General features: G+C 47.0%; 1 protein-coding gene across 1 annotated transcript; it reads right to left on the reverse strand.

Annotated features, from left to right (window-relative positions):
* Window positions 1-2791: 2791 nt before the first annotated feature.
* Window positions 2792-24877, reverse strand: LOC139251834 (zinc finger protein 229-like). The gene is made up of 3 exons (XM_070873315.1): window positions 24378-24877; window positions 10060-10063; window positions 2792-3791 (listed from the first exon to the last, which is right to left on the reverse strand). The coding sequence occupies exons 1-3, from the start codon at window positions 24875-24877 to the stop codon at window positions 2952-2954; spliced, it is 1344 nt and encodes a 447-aa protein (XP_070729416.1). The 3' UTR covers window positions 2792-2951.
* Between the last annotated feature and the right edge of the window lie 1992 nt (window positions 24878-26869).

Below are 26869 nucleotides of genomic sequence, written 5' to 3' on the forward strand. Positions count from 1 at the left end.
ACTCCATAGGAACTGATCCAGAGTCAATGGAATGCTGGAAAATGACTGTCAATGCATCCACTATTGCCAAGGCCACCTCCTTAAGTACTCTGGGATGCAGTCCATCATGACCTGGGGATTTATCGGCCTTCAATCCCATCAATTTCCCCAACACAATTTCCCGACTAATAAGGATTTCCCTCAGTTCCTCCTCCTTACTAGACCCTCCGACCCCTTTTATATCCGGAAGGTTGTTTGTGTCCTCCTCAGTGAATACCGAACCAAAGTACTTGTTCAATTGGTCCGCCATTTCTTTGTTCCCCGTTATGACTTCCCCTGATTCTGACTGCAGGGGACCTACGTTTGTCTTTACTAACCTTTTTCTCTTTACATATCTATAGAAACTTTTGCAATCCGTCTTAATGTTCCCTGCAAGCTTCTTCTCGTACTCCATTTTCCCTGCCCTAATCAAAACCTTTGTCCTCCTCTGCTGAGTTCTAAATTTCTCACAGTCCCCGGGTTCTCTGCTATTTCTGACCAATTTGTATGCCTATCTAAATCTCTTTGCAGCCTTTCTCTATCCTCTACACAACCCACTTTCCCACTAATCTTCGTGTCATCCGCAAATTTTGTAACACTACACTCTGTCCACTCTTCCAGGTCATCTATGTATATTGTAAACAGTTGTGGTCCCAGTACCGTTTCCTGTGGCACACCACTAACCACTGATTTCCAACCCGAAAAGGACCCATTTATCCCGACTCTGCTTTCTGTTAGCCAGCCAATTTTCTACCCATGCTAATACATTTCCTCTGACTCTGCGTACCTTTATCTTCTGCAGTAACCTTTTGTGTGGTACCTTATCAAATGCCTTTTGGAAATCTAAATACACCACATCCGTAGGTACGCCTCTATCCACCATGCTCGTGATATCCTCAAAGATTTCCAGTAAATTAGTTCAACATGATTTCCCCTTCATGAATCCATGCTGCTTCTGCTTGATTGCACTATTCCTATCTCGATGTCCCGCTATTTCTTCCTTAATGATAGCTTCAAGCATTTTCTCCACTCCAGATGTTAAACTAACCGGCCTATTGTTACCCGCCTTTTGTCTGCCCCCTTTTTTAAACAGAGGTGTTACATTAGCTGCTTTCCAATTCTCTGGTCCCTCCCCAGAGTGCGAGAATTCTTGTAGATTAGAACGAATGCATCTGCTATAACTTCCGCCATCTCTTTTAATACCCTGGGATGCATTTCATCAGGAACAGGGGACTTGTCTACCTTAAGTCCCATAGCCTGTCCAGCACTCCCCCACCAGTGCTAGTGATTATCTCAATTGAGTATAATATCTCCAAGGTTTCAGATGACATTAAACTGGATGGCGGTTTGAGTTGTGAGGAGGATGCTAAGAGGCTGAAGGGTGACTTGGACAAATTAGCTGAGTGGGCAAATGCATGGCAGATGCAGTATAATGTGGATAAATGTGAGGTTATCCACTTTGGGGCAAAAACACGAAGGCAGAATATTATCTGAATGGCGGCAGATTTGGAAAAGGGAGGTGCAACGAGACCTGGGTGTCATGGTACATCACTCATTGAAAGTTGGCATGCAGGTGCAGCAGGCGGTGAAGAATTAAAATGGTATGTTGGCCTTCATAGCTCGGGCTTTTGAGTATAGAAGCAGGGAGCTCTTACTGCAGTTGTACAGGGCCTTGGTGTGGCCTCACCTAGAATATTGTGTTCAGTTTTGGTCTCCTAACCTGAGGAAGGACGTTCTTGCTATTGAGGGAGTGCAGCGAAGGTTCTTCAGATTGATTCCCGGGATGGCAGGATTGACACATAAGGAGAGACTGGATCAACTGGGCCTTTATACACTGAAGTTTGGAAGGATGAAAGGGGATCTCATAGAAACGTCTAAGATTCTGACGGGACTGGACAGGTTAGATGCAGGAAGAATGTTCCCGATGTTGGGGAAGTCCAGAACCAGGAGACACAGTCTAAGGATAAGGGGTAAGCCATTTAGGACTGAGATGAGGAGAAACTTCTTCATTCAGAGTTGTTAACCTGTGGAATTCCCGACCGCAGAGAGTTGTTGATGCCAGTTCATTGGATATATTCAAGGGGGAGTTAGAGACGGCCCTTATAGCGAAAGGCATCAAGGGGTATGGGGAGAAAGCAGGAAAGGGGTATTGAGGTGAATTATCAGCCATGATCTTGTGGTGGTGCAGGCTCGAAGGGCCGAATGGCCTACTCCTGCACCTATTTTCTATGTTTCTATGTACAGAAGGATCTGGGGGTTCTTGTACATGAAACTCAAAAAGTTAGCATGCAAGTACAGCAAGAATCAGGAAGGCAAATGGAATACTGGCCTTTATTGCAAGGGGGCTGGAGTATAAAAGTAGGGAAGTCCTGCTGCAACTGTACAGGGCGTTGGTAAGACCACACCTGGAGTACTGCATACAGTTTTGGTCTGGACTTGTCTCTATTCCCATGCCGAGGGAATTGCTGCACTAGATGGGAGGGGCAACATTTGGGGACACGGATTCCCCACTAATTCCAATTCCCCTTCTGTCTGGTGGATAATGGAAGGGCCACTTTGTGTAATGTGCAAGTCAGTAAGAATTGTTAGCCAGCTCTTTCTAATTGGACATTTTATTCAGCAGAAAATTTCTCACACTATTGCAGATTTTGTACGAAAGATCAATTTAGGATTAAAGTAAATGTTCATAATTTTATTGCAAACTAACTTTCTGATAAGAGTTGCTAAATTAAGGGGAAAGATAACATACAGCGTTGCTTAAATGGACACTGCAGCCCCGAGAACACAATCAGCAATATATCCAGAATATTAAAGTCCAGCCCACTTATAGGGTTATTAACATCAGCAGAATCAAACCCCAACTGTCAGAATGAACATGGTTCAGTCGGGATGTGATTAGCAGCAGGAATAACAGCAGATTCCAACCCCTGCAGTCACTTGTGAACTCGCTGGTGTGTCAGCAGGGTGGATGACTGAGTAAATCCCTTCGCACACTCAGAGCACGTGAATGGCCTCTCCCCAGTGTGAACTCGCTGGTGTCTCAGCAGGACGGATGAACAAGTGAATCCCTTCCCACACACGGAGCAGGTGAACGGCCTCTCCCCAGTGTGAACTCGCTGGTGTTTCAGCAGGTTGGATGAACAAGTGAATCGCTTCCCACACTCAGAGCAGGTGAACGGCCTCTCCCCAGTGTGAACTCGCTGGTGATTTACAAGGTCATTTGACACATTGAATCCTTTCCCACACTCAGGGCAGGTGAATGGCCTCTCCCCAGTGTGAACCCGCTGGTGTGTCAGCAGGTCGGATGACTGAGTAAATCCCTTCCCACACTCAGAGCAGGTGAATGGCCTCTCCCCAGTGTGAACTCGCTGGTGTTTCAGCAGAGTGGATGACTGAGTAAATCCCTTCCCACACTCAGTGCAGATGAATGGCCTCTCCCCAGTGTTAACTCGCTGGTGTTTCAGCAGGTTGGATGAACAAGTGAATCCCTTCCCACACTCAGGGCAGGTGAATGGCCTCTCCCCAGTGTGAACTCGCTGGTGTATCAGCAGGCTGGATGACGTGGTGAATCCTTTCCCACACTCGGAGCAGGTGAACGGCCTCTCCCCAGTGTGAACTCGCTGGTGTGTCATTAGGTCAGATGATTGAGTGAATCCCTTCCCACACTCGGAGCAGGTGAATGGCCTCTCCCCAGGGTGACTGCGGCGATGAAATTTCAGCTTAGACGGTGATCCGAATAGCTTCCCACAGTCACCACATTTCCACGGTTTCTCCTTGGTGCGGGTATCCTTGTGACTCTCCATGGTTGGACGATGGGTTGATGCCTCGCACACGCACACAACACGTTTACAATTTCTCCGTGCTGTGAATGGTGCGATGTTTTTTCATGCTGTGCAATTGGTTAAAGCTCTTTCCACAGGCAGTGCACTTGAACATTCTCACTCGCGTGTGTGTGTCTCGGTGCTTTTCCAGTCACACTGATGTTTGAAATCTTTTCCCACAAACAGAACAGACAAACATTTCTCCTTCCACTTTCAAAGACCGATGATATTCAGGTCCTGATGAATCGACTGACTCCGTCAGATCTTAACATGATGTTTGGTTTGCGTTTCCTGTCTGAAAATCTCCCCTTCTAATATTCTGTAAAAGGAGATAATAAAACTCATCGCTGTCAGTATAAGACAGAGGTTCAGGATAGAGACATCTAGTTTCCATGGAACATTCTTTCCTTTCTTGTTCTTCCAAAGCTGTAAATCCCTGTCCCACACATTGTCCCTCCTGCTGTGCTGAAATCCAAACAATCGCACATTTCTACACTGTTTCTCCTCCATTCCCAGTTATCACCACCAATTCTGGCTGGGTTCATGTCTACACTCTCTGGTTCCTCTCCCTCCCCACCCCTGAAGGTGCTGAGTCTGGCTGCATTAAGTTCCACATTCTCTAGTTTCCCTCCCTCTCTTCCCCTAAAAGTGCTGAGTCTGGCTTTGAGGAACAGGGTGGATGAAGGGGACCAGTGGATGTGGTGTATTTGGACTTCCAGAAGGTATTTGACAAGGTACCACATAAAAGGTGACTGCACAAGATAAAAGTTCATGGGGTTGGGGGTAATATTTTCGCATGGATAAAGAATTGGCTAACTAACAGAAAACAGAGAGTCAGGATAAATTCTCGGGTTGACAATCAGTAACTAGTGGTGTGCCGCAGGAATCAGTGTTGGGACCCCAACTATTTACAATTTATACTAACGACTTGGATGAAGGGACCGAGTGTAATGTAGCTAAGGTGGGAAGAAAAGCAATGTGTGAGCAGGACACAAAAAACCTGCAAAACGATATAGACAGGCTCAGTGAGTGGGCAAAAATTTGACAGATGGAGTATAATGTTGGAAAATGTGAGGTTATGCACTTCGGCAGAAAAAAATGTGAAGAGCAAGTTATTATATAAATGGAGAAAAATTTGCAGTACAACGGGACCTGGGGGGTCCTGCTGCATGATACACAAAAGGTTCGTGTGCAGGTACAGCAAGTGAACAGGAAGGCCAATGGTATCTTGGCCTTTATTGGAAAGGGGATGGAGTATAAAAGCAGGGAAGTCTTACTACAGTTATACGGGGTATTGGTGAGGCCACACCAAGAATACTGCGGACAGTTTTGGTTTCCATATCTAAGAAAGAATATACTTGCTTTGGAGGCAGGTCAGAGAAGGTTCACGAGGTTGATTCCAGAGATGAGGGGGTTGACCTTTGAGGAAAGGTTGAGTGGTTTGGTCTTCTGCTCATTGGAATTCAGACGAATGAGAGGTGATCTTATCGAAACGTATAAGATTATGAGGGAGCTTGACAAGGTGCATGCAGAGAGGATGTTTCCACTGATAGGGGAAACTAGAACAAGGGGCATAATCTTAGAATAAGGGGCCGCACATTTAAAACTGAGATAAGGAGGAATGTCTTCCCTCAAAGGGTTGTAAATCTGTGACATTTGCTGCCTCAGAGAGCTGTGGAAGCTGGCTCATTGAATAAATTTAAGACACTGGTTCCCGTCCCTCTCCTCTGTTGATGGAGCTGACTCTGGCTGGGTTCAGTTCTACACTCACTGGTTCCCCTGCCTCTCCTCCACTGAAGGGGCTGACTCTGTCTGGTTATAGTTCTACACTCACTGGTTCCCCTCCCTCCCCTCCCCTGAAGGTGCTAACTCTGACTGTGTTCAATTCTACACTCACTGAATCCCCTCCCTCTCCTCCCCTGAAGGTGCTGACACTGGCTGGGTTCAGTTTTACACTCACTGGTTCCCCTCTCTCTCCTCCCCTGAAGGTGCTGACTCTGGCTGGGTTCAGTTCTACACTCACTGGTTCCCCTCCCTCTCCTCCACTGAAGGTGCTGACTCTGACTGGGTACAGTTCTACACTCACTGGTTCCCCTCATTCCCCTCCCCTGATGGTGCTGACTCTGGTTGGGTTCATTTCTACACTCACTGGTTCCTCTCCTGATGGTGCTGACTCTGACATTGTTCAGTTTTACACTCACTGGATCCCCTCCCTCTCCTCCCCTGAAGGTGCTGACTCTAGCTGGGTTCAATTTTACACTCACTAGTTCCCCTCCCTCTCCTCCCCTGAAGGTGCTGACACTGTCTGAACACAGTTCTGCACTCACTGGTTCCCTTCCCTCTCCTCCCCTGATAGTGCTGATTCTGTCTGGGTTCAGTTCTGCACTCACTGGTTCTCCTCCCTCTCCTCCACTGAAGGTGCTGACTCTGTCTGGGTACAGTTCTACACTCACTGGTTCCCTTCCCTCTCCTCCCCTGACAGTGCTGACTCTGGCTGGGTTCAGTTCTCCACTCACTGGTTCCCCTCCCTCCCCTGATGGTGCTGACTCTGGCTGGGTTTAATTCTACAATTACTGGTTTCCTCTCCCTCATCTCCTCTGAAGTGCTGGCTGTCTTCGATCTGGTCCTGTGTAATGAGATAGGATTAATAATCAATCTCCGAATAAAGGACCCCCTTGGAATGATCATAGCATGGTTGAATTTCAAATTCAAATGGAGGGCGAGAAAATTGGATCTCAAACCAGCGTTCTAAGCTTAAATGATGGAGATTACAAAGATATGAGGGAAGATTTGGCTAAAATGGATTGGGAAAATACATTAAAATGTAGGACAGTTGATGAACAATGGCGTCCATTTAAGGAAATATTTCGCATCTCTCAAGAAAAATATATTGCAGTGAGGAGGAAAATGTGTAAAAGAAAAGATATCCATCCGTGGCTAACTAAAGAAATAAAGGGCATACAAAGTAGTCAAAACTGTTGGGAGGACAGAAGATTTGGAAGCTTTTAAAAGCCAGCAAAGAATGACTAAAAAAATGATTAAGAAAGGGAAGATAGACTATGAAAGTAAACTAGCACGAAATATAAAAACAAATAGCAAGAGTTTCTACAGGTATATAAGAAGTAAAAGAGTGGCTAAAGTAAATGTTGGTCCCTTAGAGGACGAAACCAGGGAATCATTGATGGGGAACATGCAGATGGCAGAAAATCTGAAAATATATTTTGTCTAAGTCTTTATGGTTGAGGACACCAAAAATATCCCTACAGTGGATAGTCAAGGGGCTATAGCGGGGGAAGGAACTTACCACAATCACAAAGGAGGTGATATTCGGAATAAAGGCGGACAAGTCCCCTGGACCTGATGCCTTACATCCTAGAATCTTAAGAGAAGTGGCTGCAGAGATAGTGGATGCATTGTTTGTAATCTACCAACGTTCCCTGGATTCTGGGGCGCTCCCAGCAGATTGGAAAACTGCAAATGTAATGCCCCTATTTAAAAAAGGAGGCAGACAAAAAGCAGGAAACTATAGACCATTCGTCTAACATCTGTAGTTGGGAAAATCCTTGAGTTCAATATTAAGGAAGCAGTAGCGGATCATTTGGAGAAGCATGATCCGATCAAGCAGAGTCAGCATGGTTTTATGAAAGGGAAATCATGTTTGACAAATTTGCTGGAGTTCTTTGAAGATATAACAAGCAGGGTCGATAAGGGGCAACCAGTGAATGTGGAGTATTTGGATTTCTAAAAGGCATTCGATAAGGGGCCACATGAGAGGTTATTGCACAAGATAAAAGCTCACAGGGTTGAGGGTAATATATTAGCATGGATAGAAGATTGGCTAACTAACAGAAAACAGAGTCGGGATAAATGGGTCATTTTCCGCTTGGCAAACAGTGACTAGTGGGATGCCGCAGGGATCGGTGCTGGGTACCCAACTATTTACATTCTATATTAATGACTTGGATGAAGGGACCGAGTGTTATGTATCCAAGTTTGCTGACTACACAAATATGGGTGGCAAAGCAAATCTGCAAAGGGATATAGACAGGTTAAGTGAGTGGGCAAAAACTGACAGATGGAGTATAATGTGGGAAAATGTGAGGTTATTCAATTTGGCAGAAATAATAGAAAAGCAAATTATAATTTAAATCGAGAAATATTGTAAAGTGCCTGCAGTACAGAGGGACCTGGCGGTCCTTTTGCATGAAACACAAAAAGTTAGTGTGCAGGTAAAGCAAGTAATCAGGAAAGCAAATGGAATGTTGGCCTTTATTGCAAAGGGGATAGAGTAGAAACATAGAAAATAGGTGCAGGAGTAGGCCATTCGGCCCTTCGAGCCTGCACCGCCATTCAATGAGTGCATGGCTGAACAGGCAAATTCAGCAGCCCCTTCCTGCTTTCTCACCCTACCCCTTGATCCCCCTAGTAGTAAGGAGTATATATAACTCCTTTTTGAGTATATTTAGTGAAATGGTCTCAACAACTTTCTGTGGAAGAGAATTCCACAGGTTCACCACTCTCTGGGTGAAGAAGTTTCTCCTCATCTCGGTCCTAAATGGCTAACCCTTATCCTTAGACTGTCACCCCTGGTTCTGGACTTCCCCAACATTGGGAACATTCTTCCTGCATCTAACATGTCTAAACCCATCAGAATTTTAAACGTTTCTATGAGATCCCCTCTCATTCTTCTGAAATCCAATGAATACAAGCCCAGTTGATCAAGTCTTTCCGGATATGTCAGTCCCGCCTTCCCTGGAATCAGACTGGTGAACCTTCGCTGCACTCCGTCAATAGCAAGAATGTCCTTCCTCAAGTTAGGAGACCAAAACTCTACACAATACTTCAGGTGTGGCCTCACCAAGGCCCAGTACAACTGCAGCAACATCTACCTGCCCCTGTACTCAAATCCCCTCACTATGAAGGCCAACATGCCATTTGCTTTATTAACTGCCTGATGTACCTGCATGTCAACCTTCAATGACTGATGTACCATGACACCCAGGTCTCGTTGCACCTCCCCTTTTCCTAATCTGTCACCATCCAGATAATAGTCTATCTCTCTGTTTTTACCACCAGTGTGGATAACCTCACAGTATAAAAGCAGATAAGTCCTGTTACAACTGTACAGGGATTTAGTGTTGCCACACCTGGAGTACTGCGTACGGTTTTGGTCTCCGCATTTAAGAAAGGATATACTTGCATTCGAGGCGGGTCAGAGAAGGTCACTGGGTTGATTCCGGAGATGAGTGAGTTGACTTATGAGGATCGGTTGAGTTGGTTGGGCCTATACACATTAGCGTTCAGAAGAACGAGGGTTGATCTTATTGAAACTTATAAGATTATGAGGGGGCTCGATAAGGTGGATGTAGAGAGGACATTTCCACTCATCAGGGAACCTAAAACTAGCGGACATAGTCTCAGAATAAGGGGCCACCCATTTAAAACTGAGATGAGGAGAAATTTCTTCTCTGAGGGTTGGAAATCCATGGAACTCTCTGCCCCAAAGAGCTGTGGAAGTTGGGTCATTGAATATATTTAAGTTGAAGATTGACACTTTTTTAAGCGATAAGGGTGTAAAGGGTTATGGGGTGCGGACAGGGAAGTGGAGCCGAGTCCATGATCGGATCAGCCATGACCTTATTGAAGGGGGAGCAGGCTCGAGGGGCCAAATGGCCTGCTGCTGCTCCTATTTTTTATGGTCTAACCTGTTTCCCCTCCACTCCCAGTTTGCACCACCGATTCTGGCTGCGTTCAGTTCGATACTTACTGGTTCCCCTCCCTCTCCTCCCCTGAAGGTGCTGACACTGGCTGGGATCAGTTCTAAACTCACTGTTTCTCCTCTCTCCCATCAATATGCTGACTGTGGCTGGGATCAGTTCCACACTCGCTGGTTCCCCTCTCCTCGCCTGAAGACGCTGACTCTGACTGGGTTCAGTTCCACAGTCACTGGTATCCCCTCCCCTGAAGGTGTTGACTCTCAGTTCTCTTTACTCACTTCGTCCCTGCACAAAGATGGCCACGCATGCGCTGTGCTACTCACGGAATCAAGATAGCGGAGCACTGAATCTGCCTTCCTACACGAAGATGGCCGCCGTTAGCCTGGGCCTCTGATCGGTAGAAAACCAGAAGCTGCAACCACCGATATTCCGGTAAATATTCCGGGCTTGCGGCGGGCACCGGTTGTTTATGAAGCCTCCCCTGCTCCCCGCTGGTCAATTACTCCGCTCCGTACCGCTGAAAAAGACACTTCTGTAGAGCCTGTCCAAAACGTGTCTCCTCCTCCAAAGCCAGGCAGGGCCCGCGCCTGCGCATTGAGCTCCTGTAGTCTGGCTGCGACACATTCTCCCCTGCGGGGCACGCTGGGTAGATAATACCATGAGACATTGGACCATGAGACATTGGAGCAGCCCCCCGAGGCTGCTCCCCATTCAATAAGATCATGGCTGATCTGATCATTGACTCAGCTCCACTTTCCTGCCTGCTCCCCAGAGTCCTTTACTCCCTTATCGCTCAAACATCTGTCTATCTCCGCCTTAAATATATTCAATGACACAGCTTCCACAGCTCTTTGGGGCAGAGAATTCCATGGATTTCCAACTCTCTGAGAGAAGAAATTCCTCCTCAGCTCAGTTTTAAATGGGCTGAGGAGAAAGGCTGCATTTGTAAATAGAACAGGATTTACTGTGATTGCATTGGGCACTGAACCATATTCATTCTGGGAGCTTTTGTCTGTTTCTGATAATCTTAATAACCCCTATACCTGAGCTGAAAATCAATACCCTGTATAAAAGTTGAATAAATTATCTTTGTTTCAAAACAGCGTGTGGAATATTTGATTCCTCCATGATCAGAGGAGACCAATCGGTGTTCCATTTTAGTGCTTTTTCTGAAACTAACTTTTATCACTTCTCACCTAGTTCACCTTCTATCATAACAAACCCCAAACTTGTTCCGTTTGAGTACATGAGTTGTGGTTGTAGTAGACTTAACGGCAGTGTCTCACTTTAAACACAGCTGAAATCCTTTAAATCACCCCGTTATTGAACTGTCTTGGATAAGATTTGAAATCCGTTACTTTCTGTGTCAATTAACCCAGTTTTGGATCCGATTGAATTTAAAAAACTCATCCACACATTTTACATGTGATAGCCTGTGAAATATTCTAATATTTGTAATTGTCTTTTCCACAAACTCCTTTCCCAAGCCACTGACTCCATCCCTCGCCCCAACTTCTTTCTGAGGCTGAACCAGACTGTTCACAGCCTTGGTGTCATACTTAACCCTGAAATAACCTTTTGACCACATATCCACAACATAAATAAGATTGCCTATTTCCACTTCTGTAACATCGCCCGTCTTCGCCCCTGCCGCAACTCATCCACTGCTGAAGCCCTGATCCATGTCTTTGTTACTTCTGGTCTTGACTATTCCAATGCACTTCTCCCACATTCTAACCAACATAAACTAGAGTTGATCGAAAACTCGGCTGCCCATGTCCTAACAAGTCCAGCTCACCCATCACCCCTGTGCTCGCTGACCGACATTGGCTTCTGGTGAAGCAACGCCTTGATTTCAAAATTCGAATACTTATTTTCAACTCCCTCCATGGCCTCGCCCCTCCCTAGCTCTGTAAACTCCTCCAGCCCCACATCTGCTCCCCCCACATCCCGCCCATGAGATATCTGTCTTCCTGAGCATCCCTAATTCTAATTGTTCAAACATTGGTGGTTTTGCTTGCTGTACCTTCTGTTGCCCAGGCCCCAAGTTCTGGAATGCCCACCTTAAACCTTCCTGTCCAACGCGTGCTAAACGTGCCATGGCAGATTTTGAATGGATAGTGTAGAGGAATTTTTTCTCTGTATCAAGTGGACAGTCTCAGAAAAAGGGGCCGCCAATTTATAAATGAGATGAGGAGGAATTTATTTTCTCAGTGGGTTGTAAATCTGTGAATTTTCTACCCCAAAGAGCTGTGGAGGCTGGGTCATTGAAAATATTTAAGGCCGTGATAGACAGATATTTGAGTGATAAGTGAGTAAAGGGTTCTGGCGAGCGGGCAGGAAAGTGGAACTGACTCGGATCAGACAAGCCATGATCTTATAGAATAGGGAGCAGGCTCGGGGTCCGGGTTGGCCACTCCCGCTCCTATTTCTCATGGTCACCACCCCCCCGCGGAGCCTGTTTTTTTTCCTTGTCTCTAATGGCCACTGATCATTATCCCACCATTCACACCCTATCCTGACTAATGTTGTTCTAATCCTGCCAGTACCATTTGAATTCGGCCCATCCTCCCTGTTGTCTCTCTAATCTATCCTGCCTTCCCCCCTATCAGAGACCTTACCTGTTGTCCTTTCTCTCCCTCCCAGTGCTCCTTCAGGATCTGTTCTTTCCCAGCACTCTCCAGTTGTGACGGAGGCCCGCGACCCCACCCCCCTCTGACGCTGCCCACAGATGCTGCCTGAGCCGCGGACACTTCCGGCATCTTCTGTTTGTGTCGCAAGAGACACTTTCCCTTCAGCACCGCGCGCCCTGGATTGTTCGCCGATTGATTGATTGATGCCGCGGCCCCGCCCCCGCCCCCCGCCGCTGATTGGCGCGGAGCAGCGCGCGCTGGGTGGGCTGGTGCCCCGCGCCGCCTCGCCATTGGCTGCGGGCTGAGTTCTGCACGTGGGCGGGCGGTTGGCGGTTTGTTGGCGGGCTCCGCTCGCGGCCTTTCAACTCGGGGGCCCGTGTGAGGCGGGGCGGCATTGTGCGCAGGCGCGGGCCAGCCTATTGGCCGTGGATGGACGGACGTTTCGCCATCGCCGTGGAAGATGGAGGAGCGGTCCGAGCAGCGCACCCGGCCTCCCTGTGGACTCACGGACACGCGCGGGCAGCGAGATTTGGCCGCCGAGTCGGCGGGTGGCGGCTGCGGCGCACTTTCGGGTGTGGACGAGCCTCGTTTACTGTCGGGAGTTGCGGGGATTTCGGCCGCCATCTTTGGGCAGCGCAGAACTGCCCGCCGCAGGACGCGACAGCAGCGGGGCTTCCTCGACGCCACAATGCTTGCCATTGACCCGCTGCAGGGCAGGGAGCATGCGTGGCGGCCATCTTACTGCAGGGCGGCCATCAGGTGCAGGATGGGGACCAGTGTAATGAATACATGAGAACATCCGATATCGGAGATGAGTCGGCTTTTGGTCCCTCGAGCCTGCCGCCATTCAATAAGATGATGGCTGCAGCATCTTTGGTGTTTCTCCTTGGAGCAGTGAAGTTGCAGGGCAGGTTTAACAGAGGTGCTCACAATCAGGAACGCTTTAGATTGAGTCAGGGACCAGACTTATGTGTTCTGCTCACACAATCAGAGAATGGTTACAGCACGGAAGGCCATTCAGCCCATCCAGCCCTTGCTGGCTCCCAGCCTGTCCCACTGCCCCGCCCTTTCCTCCGGCCCTGCAAATGTTTTCTTTCAGATAATTATACAACTCCCTTTTGAAAGCAGTGATTGAGTCTGCCTCCACCACATTTTTCAGGCCGTGCATTCCAAATCGGAACCACTTGCTGCATAAATAAGATTTTTCTTACATCACCTTTGGTTCTTCTGCCAATTCGCTCATGTACCAGCAGGTTGGATGAACGAGTGCATCCCTTCACATACACAGGGCAGTTGAACGGCCTCACTCCATTGTCACGGCGTCGATGATTTTCCAGTGCAGAGGGGCAATTGAATCCCTTCCCACAATCCCCACATTTCCACGGTATCTCCGTGGTGCGGCTGTCCTTGTATCTCTCCAGGTTGGACGATCAGTTGAAGCCTGATCCACACACAGAACGTGTGTACGGTTTCTCCCCACTGAGAATGGTCCGATGTTTCTTCAGGCTGTGTGATTGGTTAAAGCTATTTTCACAGGCAGTGCACTGGGACACTCTCACTCGTGTGTGTGTGTGTCTCGTTCATCCCACCTACTGGTACAGGAGCGAATTCACACTGGGGAGAAGCTGTTCAACTGTCCTGTGTGTAGTTTCTTTGTGTGCCTTACCTGCAGTCTACCAAAGAGTGCACCATCGGAGCAGGCCGGGGAGCAGAAGGAGCAGCATGTCGGCCTGGCCCAGTAGTCTCAGCGGACCCTAGCCTGCGACCACCATAGGAGCAGACCGGCGAGCAGAAAGAGAAGAATGGCAGCCTAGCCCAGCAGCCTGAGCGGCCCCTGGCCTGCGAGCACCATCGGAGCAGGCCAGCGAGCGGAAGGAGCAGCGTGGGGGCGTACCACTCCAGGGAGCAGAATGTTCTGCAGCAGGTCAGCAATGGCCGTGAAAAGGGCCGTCACCAAGGTCCAGGTCAGTGATTGGAGCGTGGGCAGGTACAGCAGGAGCGGCGAGGTCGGGGTGAAGCAGCGGCGAGAGATTGTAAAGCGACGTGATCGGGGCCCAGGAGAAGCGCGAGTTCAGGGCCTAGAAGAGGCGAGGACCCAGGTGCAGCATGGACCAGCCCACACTGCGATTTGTGTGCGCACTAGGTCCGTGCAGCAGAGCTGGTCTCCATTCGTCTTGATTTATCCTTGCCACTGGACCAAGACCTAGCTCTGTCAAGGCCGTGTGGTGGCTGGCATGCAACGGTCACCACACATTAAAAATTCCACGCACAGGCATCTTCCACCCTTCAAGATTTAGTTTGGACCTGGAATTTTAGGTCCTTCATTGAAACACTTGTGAACTTTTTAACATGGAAGCAAGTCATCCTCGATTCGAGGGACTGCCGATGATGATGATGATCTTATGCCAATCACCATAAACCTGTCTCATCTGGTTCTCAACCCTTCTGCCAGCGGGAACAGTATCGCTCTATCTAATCTGTCTGGACCACTCATGATTTGGAACACCTCTGTCAACTCTGCTCTCAAACGTCTCTGCTCAAAGAAGAACAACCCCAGCTTCTCCAGTCTCTCCACGTAACTGAAGTCCCTCATCTCATGAATCATTTTTGTCAATCTTTTCTGCACCCTCTCTCAGACCTTCACATCTTAATGTGCGGTGCCCAGAATTGGACACAATGCTCCAGTTGAGGCTGAACTAATGTTTTACAAACATTCATCATAACCTCCTTGCTTTTGTATGCCATGCCTCTGTGATGCACAGGATCCTGTAAATTTTTTAACTGCTTTCTCAACCTGTCCTGCCACCTTTAGCGATTTGTGTGCGTAAACCTGCTCACTGTTCATGCACCCCCTTTAGGATTGTACCCTTTAGTTTATGTTGCCTCTACTCGTTCGTTTATTCATGCGTCTCTAATTTTATTTCTTAACTCAGATTCACGGCTTCAATTTATTACCTTCTCTGAGACCCTCAAGGTAATCTGGCACCATAATGTTGGCGAGTGGTGATTGATTGCTCAATCAACAGGAAGAGAGCTTCGAGATCGGTGGTGTAATGCTCATAATAAAGTAATGCAACTGAGTACTGTAGACAATCAGTATGTGTGATCTTAGCTTCTTTATTCAGACTGCAAAGTGTTGGTACAGTGTGGGAGGCCTGCTTATATGCAGTGCTCCCAAGGGATGCTGGGATCCAACTGATAAGCCCTCAGGTGGCAGTATTATACAGGTTGCCTGGGGTTGCATACATGACATCACTCCCTTTAAAGTCAATAGTACTCTTATTTACAGGGTGAGCCAATTTGGGGCTTTTCACTCCCTTGTCGATCGTCTCGGTACAAATGCAGTTGTGGGTGAGTTGGTTGGTTCTTCGCTGTGCTGCTGGACAGCTGCTCTTGCCGGGCTGCTGGGGATGGTGAGTTCAGTTTCGTGGTCAACCATAATTACGGTTGTCGCTTGTGTATATATTGGAGGGTCGAAGTTGGTGGTGTCCTCATCAGCTTGCTCGTGGCTCTTTGTGAATCGCAGTTTGGTTTGGTCCAAATGATTTCTGCACATTAGTCCATTGGCAAGTTTGACCTGAAACATCTGACTCCCTGCTTTGGCTATGACAGTGCCAGCAAACAATTTGGAATCGTGTCCAAAATTGCGTACTAATACAGGGTATTGACTTCAATATCACGTGATAAGTCTGCATGATCATGGTACATGCTTCATTGATGCCAGCTGTCCTCGACGTGATCATGGAGATCAGGGTGGACAAGAGAGAGAGCCTTGTTTTGAGCGCCCTTTTCATGAGCAGTTTGGCTGGCGGAACCCCCGTGAGTGAGGGGGGTCTGGTGCGGTAGCTGAGCAGGACTTGGGACAGGCGGGTCTGCAGGGAGCCTTCCGATAAGCATTTCAAGCTTTGCTTGATGGTCTGGACTGCCCGTTCTGCCTGACCGTTGGATGTGGGCTTGAACGGAGCGGATGTGATGTACTTGATCGCATTGCGGGTCATGAATTCCTTGAATTCAGCACTGGTGATGAACGACCCATTGTCGCTGACAAGGACATTGGGCAGACCATGTGTGGCAAACATGGCTTGAAGGCTTTCGATGGTGGCAGTGGATGTGCTTACAGGCAATATTACACATTCAATCCATTTTTAAGCATCCACAACAAACAAAAACATTTTGTCAAGGAACGGGCCTGCAAAGTCATTGTGGATCCTCGACCATGGTTTGGAGGGCCATGACCACAAACGTAGCGGTGCCTCTTTGGTTGTATTGCTCAGTTGAGAGCAAATGTTGCATTGGCGCATGCATGACTCTAAGTCTGCGACGATGCCGGGCCACCACGCATGGGATCTGGTTATAGCTTTCATGATTACTATGCCTGGGTGGGTACGGTGTAGATCGTGAATGAACAGTTCCCTGCCTTTCTTCGGCACAACCACGAGATTACCCCACAAAAGACAGTCCGCCTGTATGGACATTTCGTCGTTGCACCGCTGGAATGGCTTGATCTCTTCATGCATCTCCGCTGGGATGCTGGACCAGCTCCCATAGAGGACACCGTTTTTTACAAGGGACAGTAAAGGATCCTGGCTGGTCCAGGTCCTGAACTTGCGGGCGGTAACGGGTGACTTTTCATTTTCGAATGCATCCATCACCAAGAGCAAGTTGCAGGCTTTGCCATTTCCACCCCGGTGGTGGGCAATAGTAGCTGACTGAGAGCATCAGCGCATTTCTCTGTCTGGTCTGTGGCAGATTACATAGTTGTATGCAGGCAGCATAAGTGACCATGTTTGAATGCGGGCAGAGGCATTGGCATTAATCCCGTTGCTCTCTGAGAATAGCGATATGAGCGGCTTATGGTCAGTTTCCAGCTCAAACATGAGACGAAACAGATACTGGTGCATGTTTTTCACACCCTAAATGCATGCCAGAGCTTCTTTTTCAATCATGCGATAGACCCTTTCGGCCTTGGACAAACTCTTGGATGCATAGGGGACCGGTTGCAATGTTCCCGATTTGTTAGCTTGTTGTGACACACACCCTATCCCGTATGAAGACGCATTGCAAGCTAGTACTAAGCGTTTACATGGGTTATACAAGACAACCAGTTTGTTGGAACATAACAGATTTCTGGCTTTCTCAAAAGCAGCCTCTTGTGATTTACCACATACCCAGTCATCTCCCTTGCGTAGTACATGTAGAGGTTCTAGCAAGCTGCTTAACCCAGGTATGAAATTACCAAAATAGTTGAGTAGTCCTCTGAACGATGGCAGCTCTGGCATGTTCTGTGGTCTCGTCGCATTCTTGATGGACTCCGTCTTGGTGTCGGTGGGTCTGATGTCATCTGCCGTAATTCTTCTCCCAAAGAACTCGACCTCTGGTGCCAGGTAAACACACTTTGCGCATTTCAACATGAGTCCCACGTGACCAAGCCGAATTAGAACCTCTTCCATGTTCTGCAAGTATTCGATGGTGTCCCGACCTGTGACCAGTACATCCTCCTGGAAAACCACGATGCGTGGAACCAACTGTAGCACACTTTCCATGTTCCTTTGGAAAATTGCTGCGGCCGATCGAATCTCACACGGGCACCTATTCGAGATGAACAGATCTTTGTGCGTGTTGATGCAGGTGAGGCCTTTCGAAGATTCCGCCAGCTCCTGCGTCATTGAGGCCGAGATCAGGTCCAACCTGGTGAACTTCTTTCCTCCAGCCAGAGTCACAAATAGGTCATCTGCCTTGGGTAGCGGGTTCTGGTACTGTAGTAAAAAACAGTTAATCGTTACATTCTAGTTCCCACAAATTCTGACCGTGCCGTCGCCTTTGAGAACCAGGAAAATAGGGCTGGTCCACTCATTGAGCTCTACGGGCGTGATGATGCCTTCTCACTGCAGCCTGTCCAGCTCAATTTCCACTTTCTCTCGCATCATATATGGTACCGCCCGTGCCTTTTGGTGGATGGGTTGTGTACCGGGAACCAAGTGGATCTGTCCCTTTGACCCCGAGAAACTTCCGATGCCTGGCTCAAACAATGACGGGAACTTGCTCAGAACCTGGGCACATGAGGCGTCATCAACGGACGAGAGCGCTCGGATGCTGTCCCTGTTCCAGCGGATTTTTCCCAGCCAGCTTCTGCCGAACAGTGCGGGGCTATCTCCTGCTACAATGCATAGTGGGAGTTCGTGCACTGCTCCATCATAGGAGACTTTTACTGCTGCGCTGCCAATTATAGGGATCAGCTCTTTAGTGTAAGTTCTTACCTTGGTATGAATGGAGCTAATCTAGGGCCTGTGTGCCTTGTTGCACCACAGCCTGTCAAAGGCCTTTTTGCTCATGATAGACTGACTCGCACCCGTGTCCAGTTCCATGGATAGTGGAATTCCATCCAGTTTGACTTTTAGCATGATCGGTTGCCATTTCGTGGTGAAGGTATGTACCCAGTATACTTCTGCCACCTCAGTTCTAGTCTCTAGTTCAGCCTGATCCGCCATGGATCTGTTCTCCTCCGCATGGTGGTTTGCAGGGATTGCAGCTCATCTGCACAGTGGCTGGAGGTGTCCCATTGTTCCACAGCCTTTGCACACATATTGTTTGAAGCGGCATTGATGGGCTCGATGATCACCTCCACAGCGCCAACAAGGGGTTAAGTCCTTGCATTAATGATTGATGGCAGACTCTGGGTCATCGGCGGACGTGCCGCTGCAGGCGTATACAATCTGCCATATCCATTTCTGCCTGAAAAGGACATTACTTTGTGTGCAGTGCTTGCCAAAACCTCTTTGTGCTGCGAAATTTGTTTAGTGTTATCGTTGGTGGCCATAAATGCCTGGGCTATCGTTGTGGCTTTGCTCAGATTCGGTGTGTCAACAGTCAACAGTTTGTGAAGGATAACTTTATGGCCAATGCCAAGCACAAAAAAGTCTCTAAGCATTTGCTCAAGGAATCCATCGAATTCCAATGTCCTGCAAGGCGCCTTCGTTCGGCGATGTGTTCGGACCAGCTTACACAGTTCTTCATAGGATTTGGTTGTTGGTTTCACCGGAGCGAGAAGATTCTTCATGAGGCCAGAGGTTGTTGCCCCGCAGACGGTGAGGAGGATCACCCCTCGTTTGGCAGTGTTCTCATCTGCTTCTACTCATTGACTACAGAGTATTTGTCGAGTCACTCCATGAAGGCCTCTCAATCATCCCCTTCTGAGAATTTCTCCACGAGACCAACATTGTTCCGTAGTTGTTGGCGTGGTTGTTCATTATCTCGTTGCCAATTGTTATGATCATAATAAAGTAATGCAACTGAGTACTGTAGACATAGAAACATAGAAAATAGGTGCAGGAGTAGGCCATTCGGCCCTTCGAGTCTGCACAACCATTCAATAAGATCATGGCTGATCATTCCTTCAGTACCCCTTTCCTGCTTTCTCTCCATACCCCTTCTTCCCTTTAGCCGTAAGGGCCATATCCAACTCCCTCTTAAATATATCCAGTGAACTGGCATCAACAATTATCTGCGGTAGGGAATTCCACAAGTTAACAACTCTATGGGTGAAGAAGTTTCTCCTCATATCAGTCATAAATGGTCTGCCCCTTATCCTAAATCTGTATCCCCTGGTTCTGGACTTCCCCAACATTGGGAACATTCTTCCCGCATCTAAGCTGTCCAGTCCCATCAGAATCTTACATGTTTCTATGAGATCCCCTCATCCTTCTAAACTCCAGGGTATAAAGGCCCAGTTGACCCAGTCCCTCCTCATATGTCAATCCAACCATCCCTGGAACCAGTCTGGTGAACCTTCGCTGCACTGCCTCAATAGCAAGAACGTCCTTCCTCAGATTAGGAGACCAAAACTGAACACAATATTCCAGGTGGAGCCTCACCAAGGCCCGATACAACTGCAGTAAGACTTCCCTGCTCCTACACTAAAATCCCCTTGCTATGACGGCCAACATACCATTTGCCTTCTTCACAACATGCTGTACCTGTGTGCCAACTTTCACTGACTGAAGAACCATGACACCCAGGTCTCACTGCATCACCCCTTTTCCTAATCTGCCGCCATTCAGATAATATGCTGCCTTCGTGTTTTTGCCTGCAAAATGGATAACCTCACAGTTATCCACATTATACTGCATCTGCCATGTATTTGCCCACTCGCCTAACCTGTCCAAGTCACCCTGCCGCCTCTTAGCGTCCTCCTCGCAGCTCACACCGCCACCCAGTTTAGTGTCATCTGCAAACTTCGAGATTTTGCACTCAATTCCATCATTTAAATAATTAATATATATTGTAAAGAGCTGGGGTCCCAGCACTGAGCCCTGCGGCACTTTACTAATCACTGTCTGCTATTCTGAAAAGGACCCATTTATCCCGACTCTCTGCTTCCTGTCTGCCAATCAGTTCTCTATCCTCATCAGTACATTACCCACAATACCATGTGGTTTAATTTTGCACACCAATCTCTTCATTGGGACCTTGTCAAAGCCTTTTGAAATTCCAAACAGACCACATCCACTGGTTCTCCCTTGTCCACTCTACTAGATACACCCTCAAAAAATTCCAGAAGATTTGTCAAGCATGATTTCCCTTTCATAAATCCATGCTGGCTTGGACCAATCCATCACTGCATTCCAAATGCGCTGCTATTTGATCCTTAATGATTGATTCCAACATTTTGCCCAGTTCTGATGTCAGGCTAACCGGTCTATAATTATCCGTTTTCTCTCTGCCTCCTTTTTAAAAAAATGTGGTGTTCCATTAGCAATCCTCCAGTCCATAGGAACTGATACAGAGTCGATAGATTGTTGGAAAATTACCAATGCATCCGCTATTTCTAGGGACACTTCCTTAATTACTCTAGGATGTAGACGATCAGGCCTTGGGGATTTATCGGCCTTCAATCCCGTCAATTTCCCAAACACTATTTCCCGCCTAATAAGGATATCCTTCAGTTCCTCCTTCTCTAGCCCCTCGGTCCCCTGGTACATCCGGAAGGTTATTTGTGTCTTCCTTTGTGAAGACAGAACCAAAGTATTTGTTCAATTGGTCAGCCATTTCTTTGTTCCCTATTATAAATTCACCCGAATCCGACTGCAAGGGACCTACGTTTGTCTTCACTAATGTTTTTCTCTTCACATATCTATGGACGCTTTTGCAGTCAGTTTTTATGTTTCAAGCAAGCTTCCCCCTCTTAATTAAACCCTTTATCCTCCTCTACTGAATTCTAAATTTCTACAGTCCACAGTTTGCTGCTTTTTCTGGCTAATTTATATGAAAATGATAAACTGTGACCTCAGCTCCTTTATTCAGACTCCAGAGTGTTGGTACAGTGTGGGAGACATGCTTATATACAGTACTCCTAAGGGATGCTGGGATCCCTTAGGACTCCAACAGGTAAGCCGTCTGCTGATAGTATGCAACCCCAGGCAACCTGTATAATACATGACAGGTGGGCCAAGGCAGCAGCGTGTTCTGCGACCAATCGCGCTGATTGAGGGTTGGATCCTGAGTCGGACTGTCAGGTGAGTCAGTGCGAACACCTCTTAAAGAATTTATCTTTTCACAGTTAAATCGAGGTTTGTTTTGGCAACGTAACAGGTGAACATTTTTCAGTATTTTGTTTCCCTGGAGTTCCTATTATGAGTTCCAGGCACTTCAGTGCCAAGTCGAATAAAAATTGAAAAGATCATTCATTTCCCTCTTAGCGTGTCACTGTTAGTTAAAGGAACAGAGATTGATTTCCCCTCATTATGCATTTGTAGTCGTTAAAGTAACAGCCTTCCTATTGGTAGTCAGTCACATTCTGTGCTGGAGGAGATGGCTGGTGGTTTCAGCCTTTTAAATACTCCTCCACTTGTTGAAATTCCTCCAATGTATCACCCTTGCCTATCTCTGTACCCTCCTCCAGCCCAGCAATTCACTTAACAGTTTTTTTTCTTTGGAACAGAGGAGGCTGAAGGGAGACGTTATTGAGCTGTATAAAATTTTGAGGGGTCTAAATCGAGTGCATAGGACGGACCTATTTCCGATCGCAGAGGGGGGTCAACAACCAGGGGGCATGGATTTAAAGTAATTGGTAGGAGGTTTAGAGGGGAATTTCTTCACCGAGAGAGTGGTGGGGGGTCTGGTACTGGTCTGGTGGGATTAGGCTGGATAGCTCTCTGTCAGCCTGCGCAGACACGATGGGCCTAAATGGCCTCCTTCCGTGTAAAGTTCTATGCTTCTATAATGAGAAACAATTTACATTGTCGGGGGACTGTGTTGCTGTTAGTTAAAATGTACAGAGATTGATTTACCCTCATTATGCATCTTTAGTCATTAAACAAAAACCTTTCCTGTTCGCAGTGAGTCACATTCTGCAATCGGAGAGAGAGCTGGTGTCCTCAATCTTTAAAATACTCCTCTAGTCCAAATCCCACCAAGGCCTCGCCGCTCACTATCTCTGTAATCTCCTCCAGCCCATCAACTCTCTTAATAAGGAGAAAGAATTTTCAGTGTCAGAATGCTCGGTAACCAGACTTCACCGATTTAATGTGATTGGCAAATGAACCAGATGCTACACGAGGGGGAAAAATTGAGCAGCCAGATGTTATGGCCTGGAACGCACTACCTGTAAGGGTGATGGAAGCAGATTCACATGTTACTTTAAAAAGAGATAAATATTTGAGTTGGAAAGATTTGCAGGGTTATGAGGCAAGAGGAGTGGCTTTCATCCTCATGTCTGAAGAGAAGTAACGGCAGGGATAGTGGATGCACTGGTTGTAATTACCAAAATTCCTTGGATTCTGGGTAGGTCCCAGCAGATTGGAAAACTGCAAATGTAACGCTCCTATTTAAAAAAGGAGGCAGACAAAAAGCGGGAAACTACTTAGCCGAACATCTGTGGTTGGGAAAGTGTTGGAGTCCATTATTAATGAAGCAGTATCAGGACATTTGGAAAAACAAAGTTCGGTCAAGCAGAGTCAGCATCGACTTATGAAGGGGAAGTCATGTTTGACAAATTTGATGGAAATCTTTGAAGATGTAACGACCAGGGTGGATAAAGTGGAAACAAGGGCATTTGGACTTCCACAAGGCGTTTGACAAGGTGCCACATAAAAAAGTTACTGCACAAGGTAAAAGTTCATGGGTATGGGGTTAACATATCAGCATGGATCGAGGATTGGCTAAATAACAGACAACAGAGAGGTGGGATAACTGGTTCATTGTCTGGTTGACCATCAGTAACTAGTGGGGTGCTGCAGGGATCAGTGCTGGAGCCTCAACTATTTACAATTTATATTAGTTACTTGGATGAAGGGACCGAGTGTAATGTAGCCAAACTTGCTGATGATAGAAAGATGGGTGGGAAAGCAAGTTACAAGGAGGACACAAATAATCTACAAAGGGATATAGATAGGCCCAATGAGCTAGCAAAAATCTGGCAGATGGACTATAATGTGGTAAAACGTCAGGTTATCCCTTTGGTAGGAAAAATAAAAAAGTAAATTATTATTCAAATGTGACAATTACAAAATGCTGTAGTACAGAAGGATCTGGGGTTTCTTGTACATGAAACTCAAAAAGTTAGTATGCAGGTACAGCAATAGGCAAATGGAATGCTGGGGGATGGTATAAAAGTAGGGAAGTCCTGCTACAACTGTACAGGGCATTGGTAAGACCACACCTGGTGTACTGCGCACAGTTTAGGTCTGGACTTGTCTCTATTCCCATGCCAAGGGGATTGCTACACCAGACGAGAGGGGCAACATTTGGGGACACGGATTCCCCACCAATTCCCATTCCCCTTCTTTCTGGTGGATAATGGAGGGACCACTCTGTGCAATGTGCAAGTCAGTAAGAACTGTCAGCAAGCTCTTTCTAATTGGAGATTTTATTCAGTGGAAACTTTGACACACTATTGTAGATTTTGTACCAAATATCAATTTAAAGTTAAAGTAAAAGTCCATAATTTTATTCCAAACTGTAGTTCTGTTGAGAGTCACTGAATTAAGGGGAAAGATAACACACAGCGTTTCTTAAATTGACACTGCAGCCCCGAGAACACAATAAGCAATATATCCAGAATATTAAAGTCCAGCCCAGTTATAGGGTTATTAACATCAGCAGAAACAAACCCCAATTATCAGAAAGAACATGGTTCAGTCAGTATGCTATTTACAGCAGAAATAACAGCAGATTCCAACCCATGCAGTCACTTGTGTACTCGCTGGTGTGTCAGGAGGGTGGATGACCAAGTGAATCCCTTCCCACACTCAGAGCAGGTGAACGGCTTCTCCCCAGTGTGAACTCGCTGATGTCTCAGCAGGGTGGATGACTGAGTGAATCGCTTCACACACTCAGAGCAGGTGAATGGCCTCTCCTCATTGTGAACTCGCTGGTGTGTCAGCAGGATGGATGACTGAGTGAATCCCTTCCCACACTCAGAGCAGATGAATGGCCTCTCCCAAGTGTGAATTCGTTGGTGTTTCGGCAGAGTGGATGACTCAGTGAATCCCTTCCCACACTCAGAGCAGGTGAACGGCCTCTCCCCAGTGTGAACTCGCTGGTGTGACTTTAGATGGGATAATCGAGTGAATCCTTTCCCACACTCACAGCAGGTGAACGGCCTCTCCCCAGTGTGACTGCGTCGATGGGGATCTGCGTCCCATCCCACAGTCACCACATTTCCACGGTTTCTCCGTGGTGCGGGTATCATTGTAACTCTCCATGTTTGGACGATCAGTTGAAGCCTCACTCACGCACACAATACGTTTACATTTTCTCTGCAATTTGAATGGTGCAATGTTCATTTAGGCTGTGCAACTGGCTAAAGCTCTTTCCACAGGCAGTGCACTGGAACACTCACTCAGGTGTGTGTGTCACAGTGCTTTTCCAGTCACAGTGATATTTGAAATCTTTACCCACAGGCAGAAAAGACAAACATTCCTCCTTCCACTTTCAAAGGCCGATGATATTCAGGACCTGATGAATAGATTGACTCCGTTAGATCGTGACGCAATGTTTGATTTGTGTTTCCTGTCTGAAAATCTAACCTTCTAAAACGCTGTAAAAGGAGATAACAAAACTCATTAATGTCAGTACAAGACAGAAATTCAGAATAGACACATCTAGTTTCCATGAAACATTCTTTCCTCTCATTCTTCCAAAGCTGTAAATGCCTGCCCACACATTGTCCCTCCTGCTGTGCTGAAATCCAAACCCATCGCACATTTCTCGACTGTTTCTCCTCCACTCCCAGTTTTCACCACCAATTCGGGCTGGGTTCAGATCTACAGTGACTGGTGCCTCTCCAATCCGAACGCTTCAAATATGTACTCCTTTGCCAAACTCATTTGACAATTAACATACTACCATCAACAATATGGAAACCACATAGCGAACTTTGAATGTGCAGCACAGTAACAGACTGTTTGCTATAACTGGTGAACGCGGTATTCAAGCTCCACGCCAGCGTCCTCCCACCCCCTTGATCTAACCCTGTAAGCATACCCTTCCAAACAGACAAAGCATGATCTGAATTAACTGAATAGTTGAATTGGAAAAGGCCATCTGGTCCCAGTGAGGACGGTGGTGTTGGATCTGCTCAGCCACAGGACTCTGTAATGAGGTGCCACCCGGTGGCCAATGCATTTCCTAACCGCAAGCAATCGATTTGATCATTACAATCTCGTTGATCAACATTTCCCGGTTGCGGAGCTAAATGCCCCATCAGATGGAAACATAGACAATGTGCATCAGATCAAAGACTGAACTTGGGCAATAATGTAACTGGTTTTGACAATTTGACGCAAGCTATGAAAGATTTCAACAGGGCACTGCTGTGAAACCCTCTGTGTACGTGAACGTTATGCTTTGCCTTAAAAAATAAACATTTTGGTGAACTGTGTAGGTAGATTGAAACTGACACGTGGCAAGATAGTAAGTTCCAATAATAGTGGGAGCCCTTTGGTGATATTGTATACTAACAATTAAATGTCGAAAGAAAAATAAAACAAAGATTCAAATTTATATAACGCCTTTCACGACTTCAGGACGTCCCAATGCACTTTACAGCCAATTTAGGAGTTTTGAAGTGCTGTCACTTTTGTAATGAAGGAAAGGCGGCAGCCAATTTGCACACAGAGAGCTCCGACAATCAGCAAAATGATAATGACCAGATCATCTGTTTTCAGTGATGGTAGTTGATGGATCAGCAATAATCAGGACAGAGGGGAGAACTCACCTGCTCTTCTTCCAAAATAGTGCCATGGACCTCGGGTCAACGTCTCATGTGAAAGACGGCACCGCAGACAGTGCCACACTCCCTCAGTATTGCACTGGGACTGTTGGCCTACATTTATGATCAATGTACACATGTAACATTGATGAAGAGTATCAAGGAGGGCAATATGGAACAGTGGTATTCTGGGACATATACATTTTTATTGATTAAGTCTTTGAGGGATTTGGAGTAAAAGTGGAAACATAGTATTGATATACAGACCAGAAAATATTGAATTCAATGGTGGGGCAAGCTCAGGAGCTCAATGTCCTCATCCTGTTCCCAATTAAGAGGCATAAAAGGTTGAATGGCCACCTGCTGCTACGATATAACAGGCCCGAGAGGGTGAATGGCCTCCTCCTATTGCTATGTAGCAGGCTCCAACTAACATGGAGCGGGGCAGTAAGTCATTCCTGTTTCCTATAA

The sequence above is a fragment of the Pristiophorus japonicus genome, unplaced genomic scaffold (genome assembly GCF_044704955.1).
Source record: "Pristiophorus japonicus isolate sPriJap1 unplaced genomic scaffold, sPriJap1.hap1 HAP1_SCAFFOLD_45, whole genome shotgun sequence".
Lineage (NCBI taxonomy): Eukaryota > Metazoa > Chordata > Chondrichthyes > Pristiophoridae > Pristiophorus > Pristiophorus japonicus.

Bases quoted from the DNA above. Each gene is read 5' to 3' on its own strand.
- LOC139251834 (XM_070873315.1), bottom strand. From the start codon at position 24,877: ATGATACCCGCACCACGGAGAAACCGTGGAAATGTGGTGACTGTGGGA.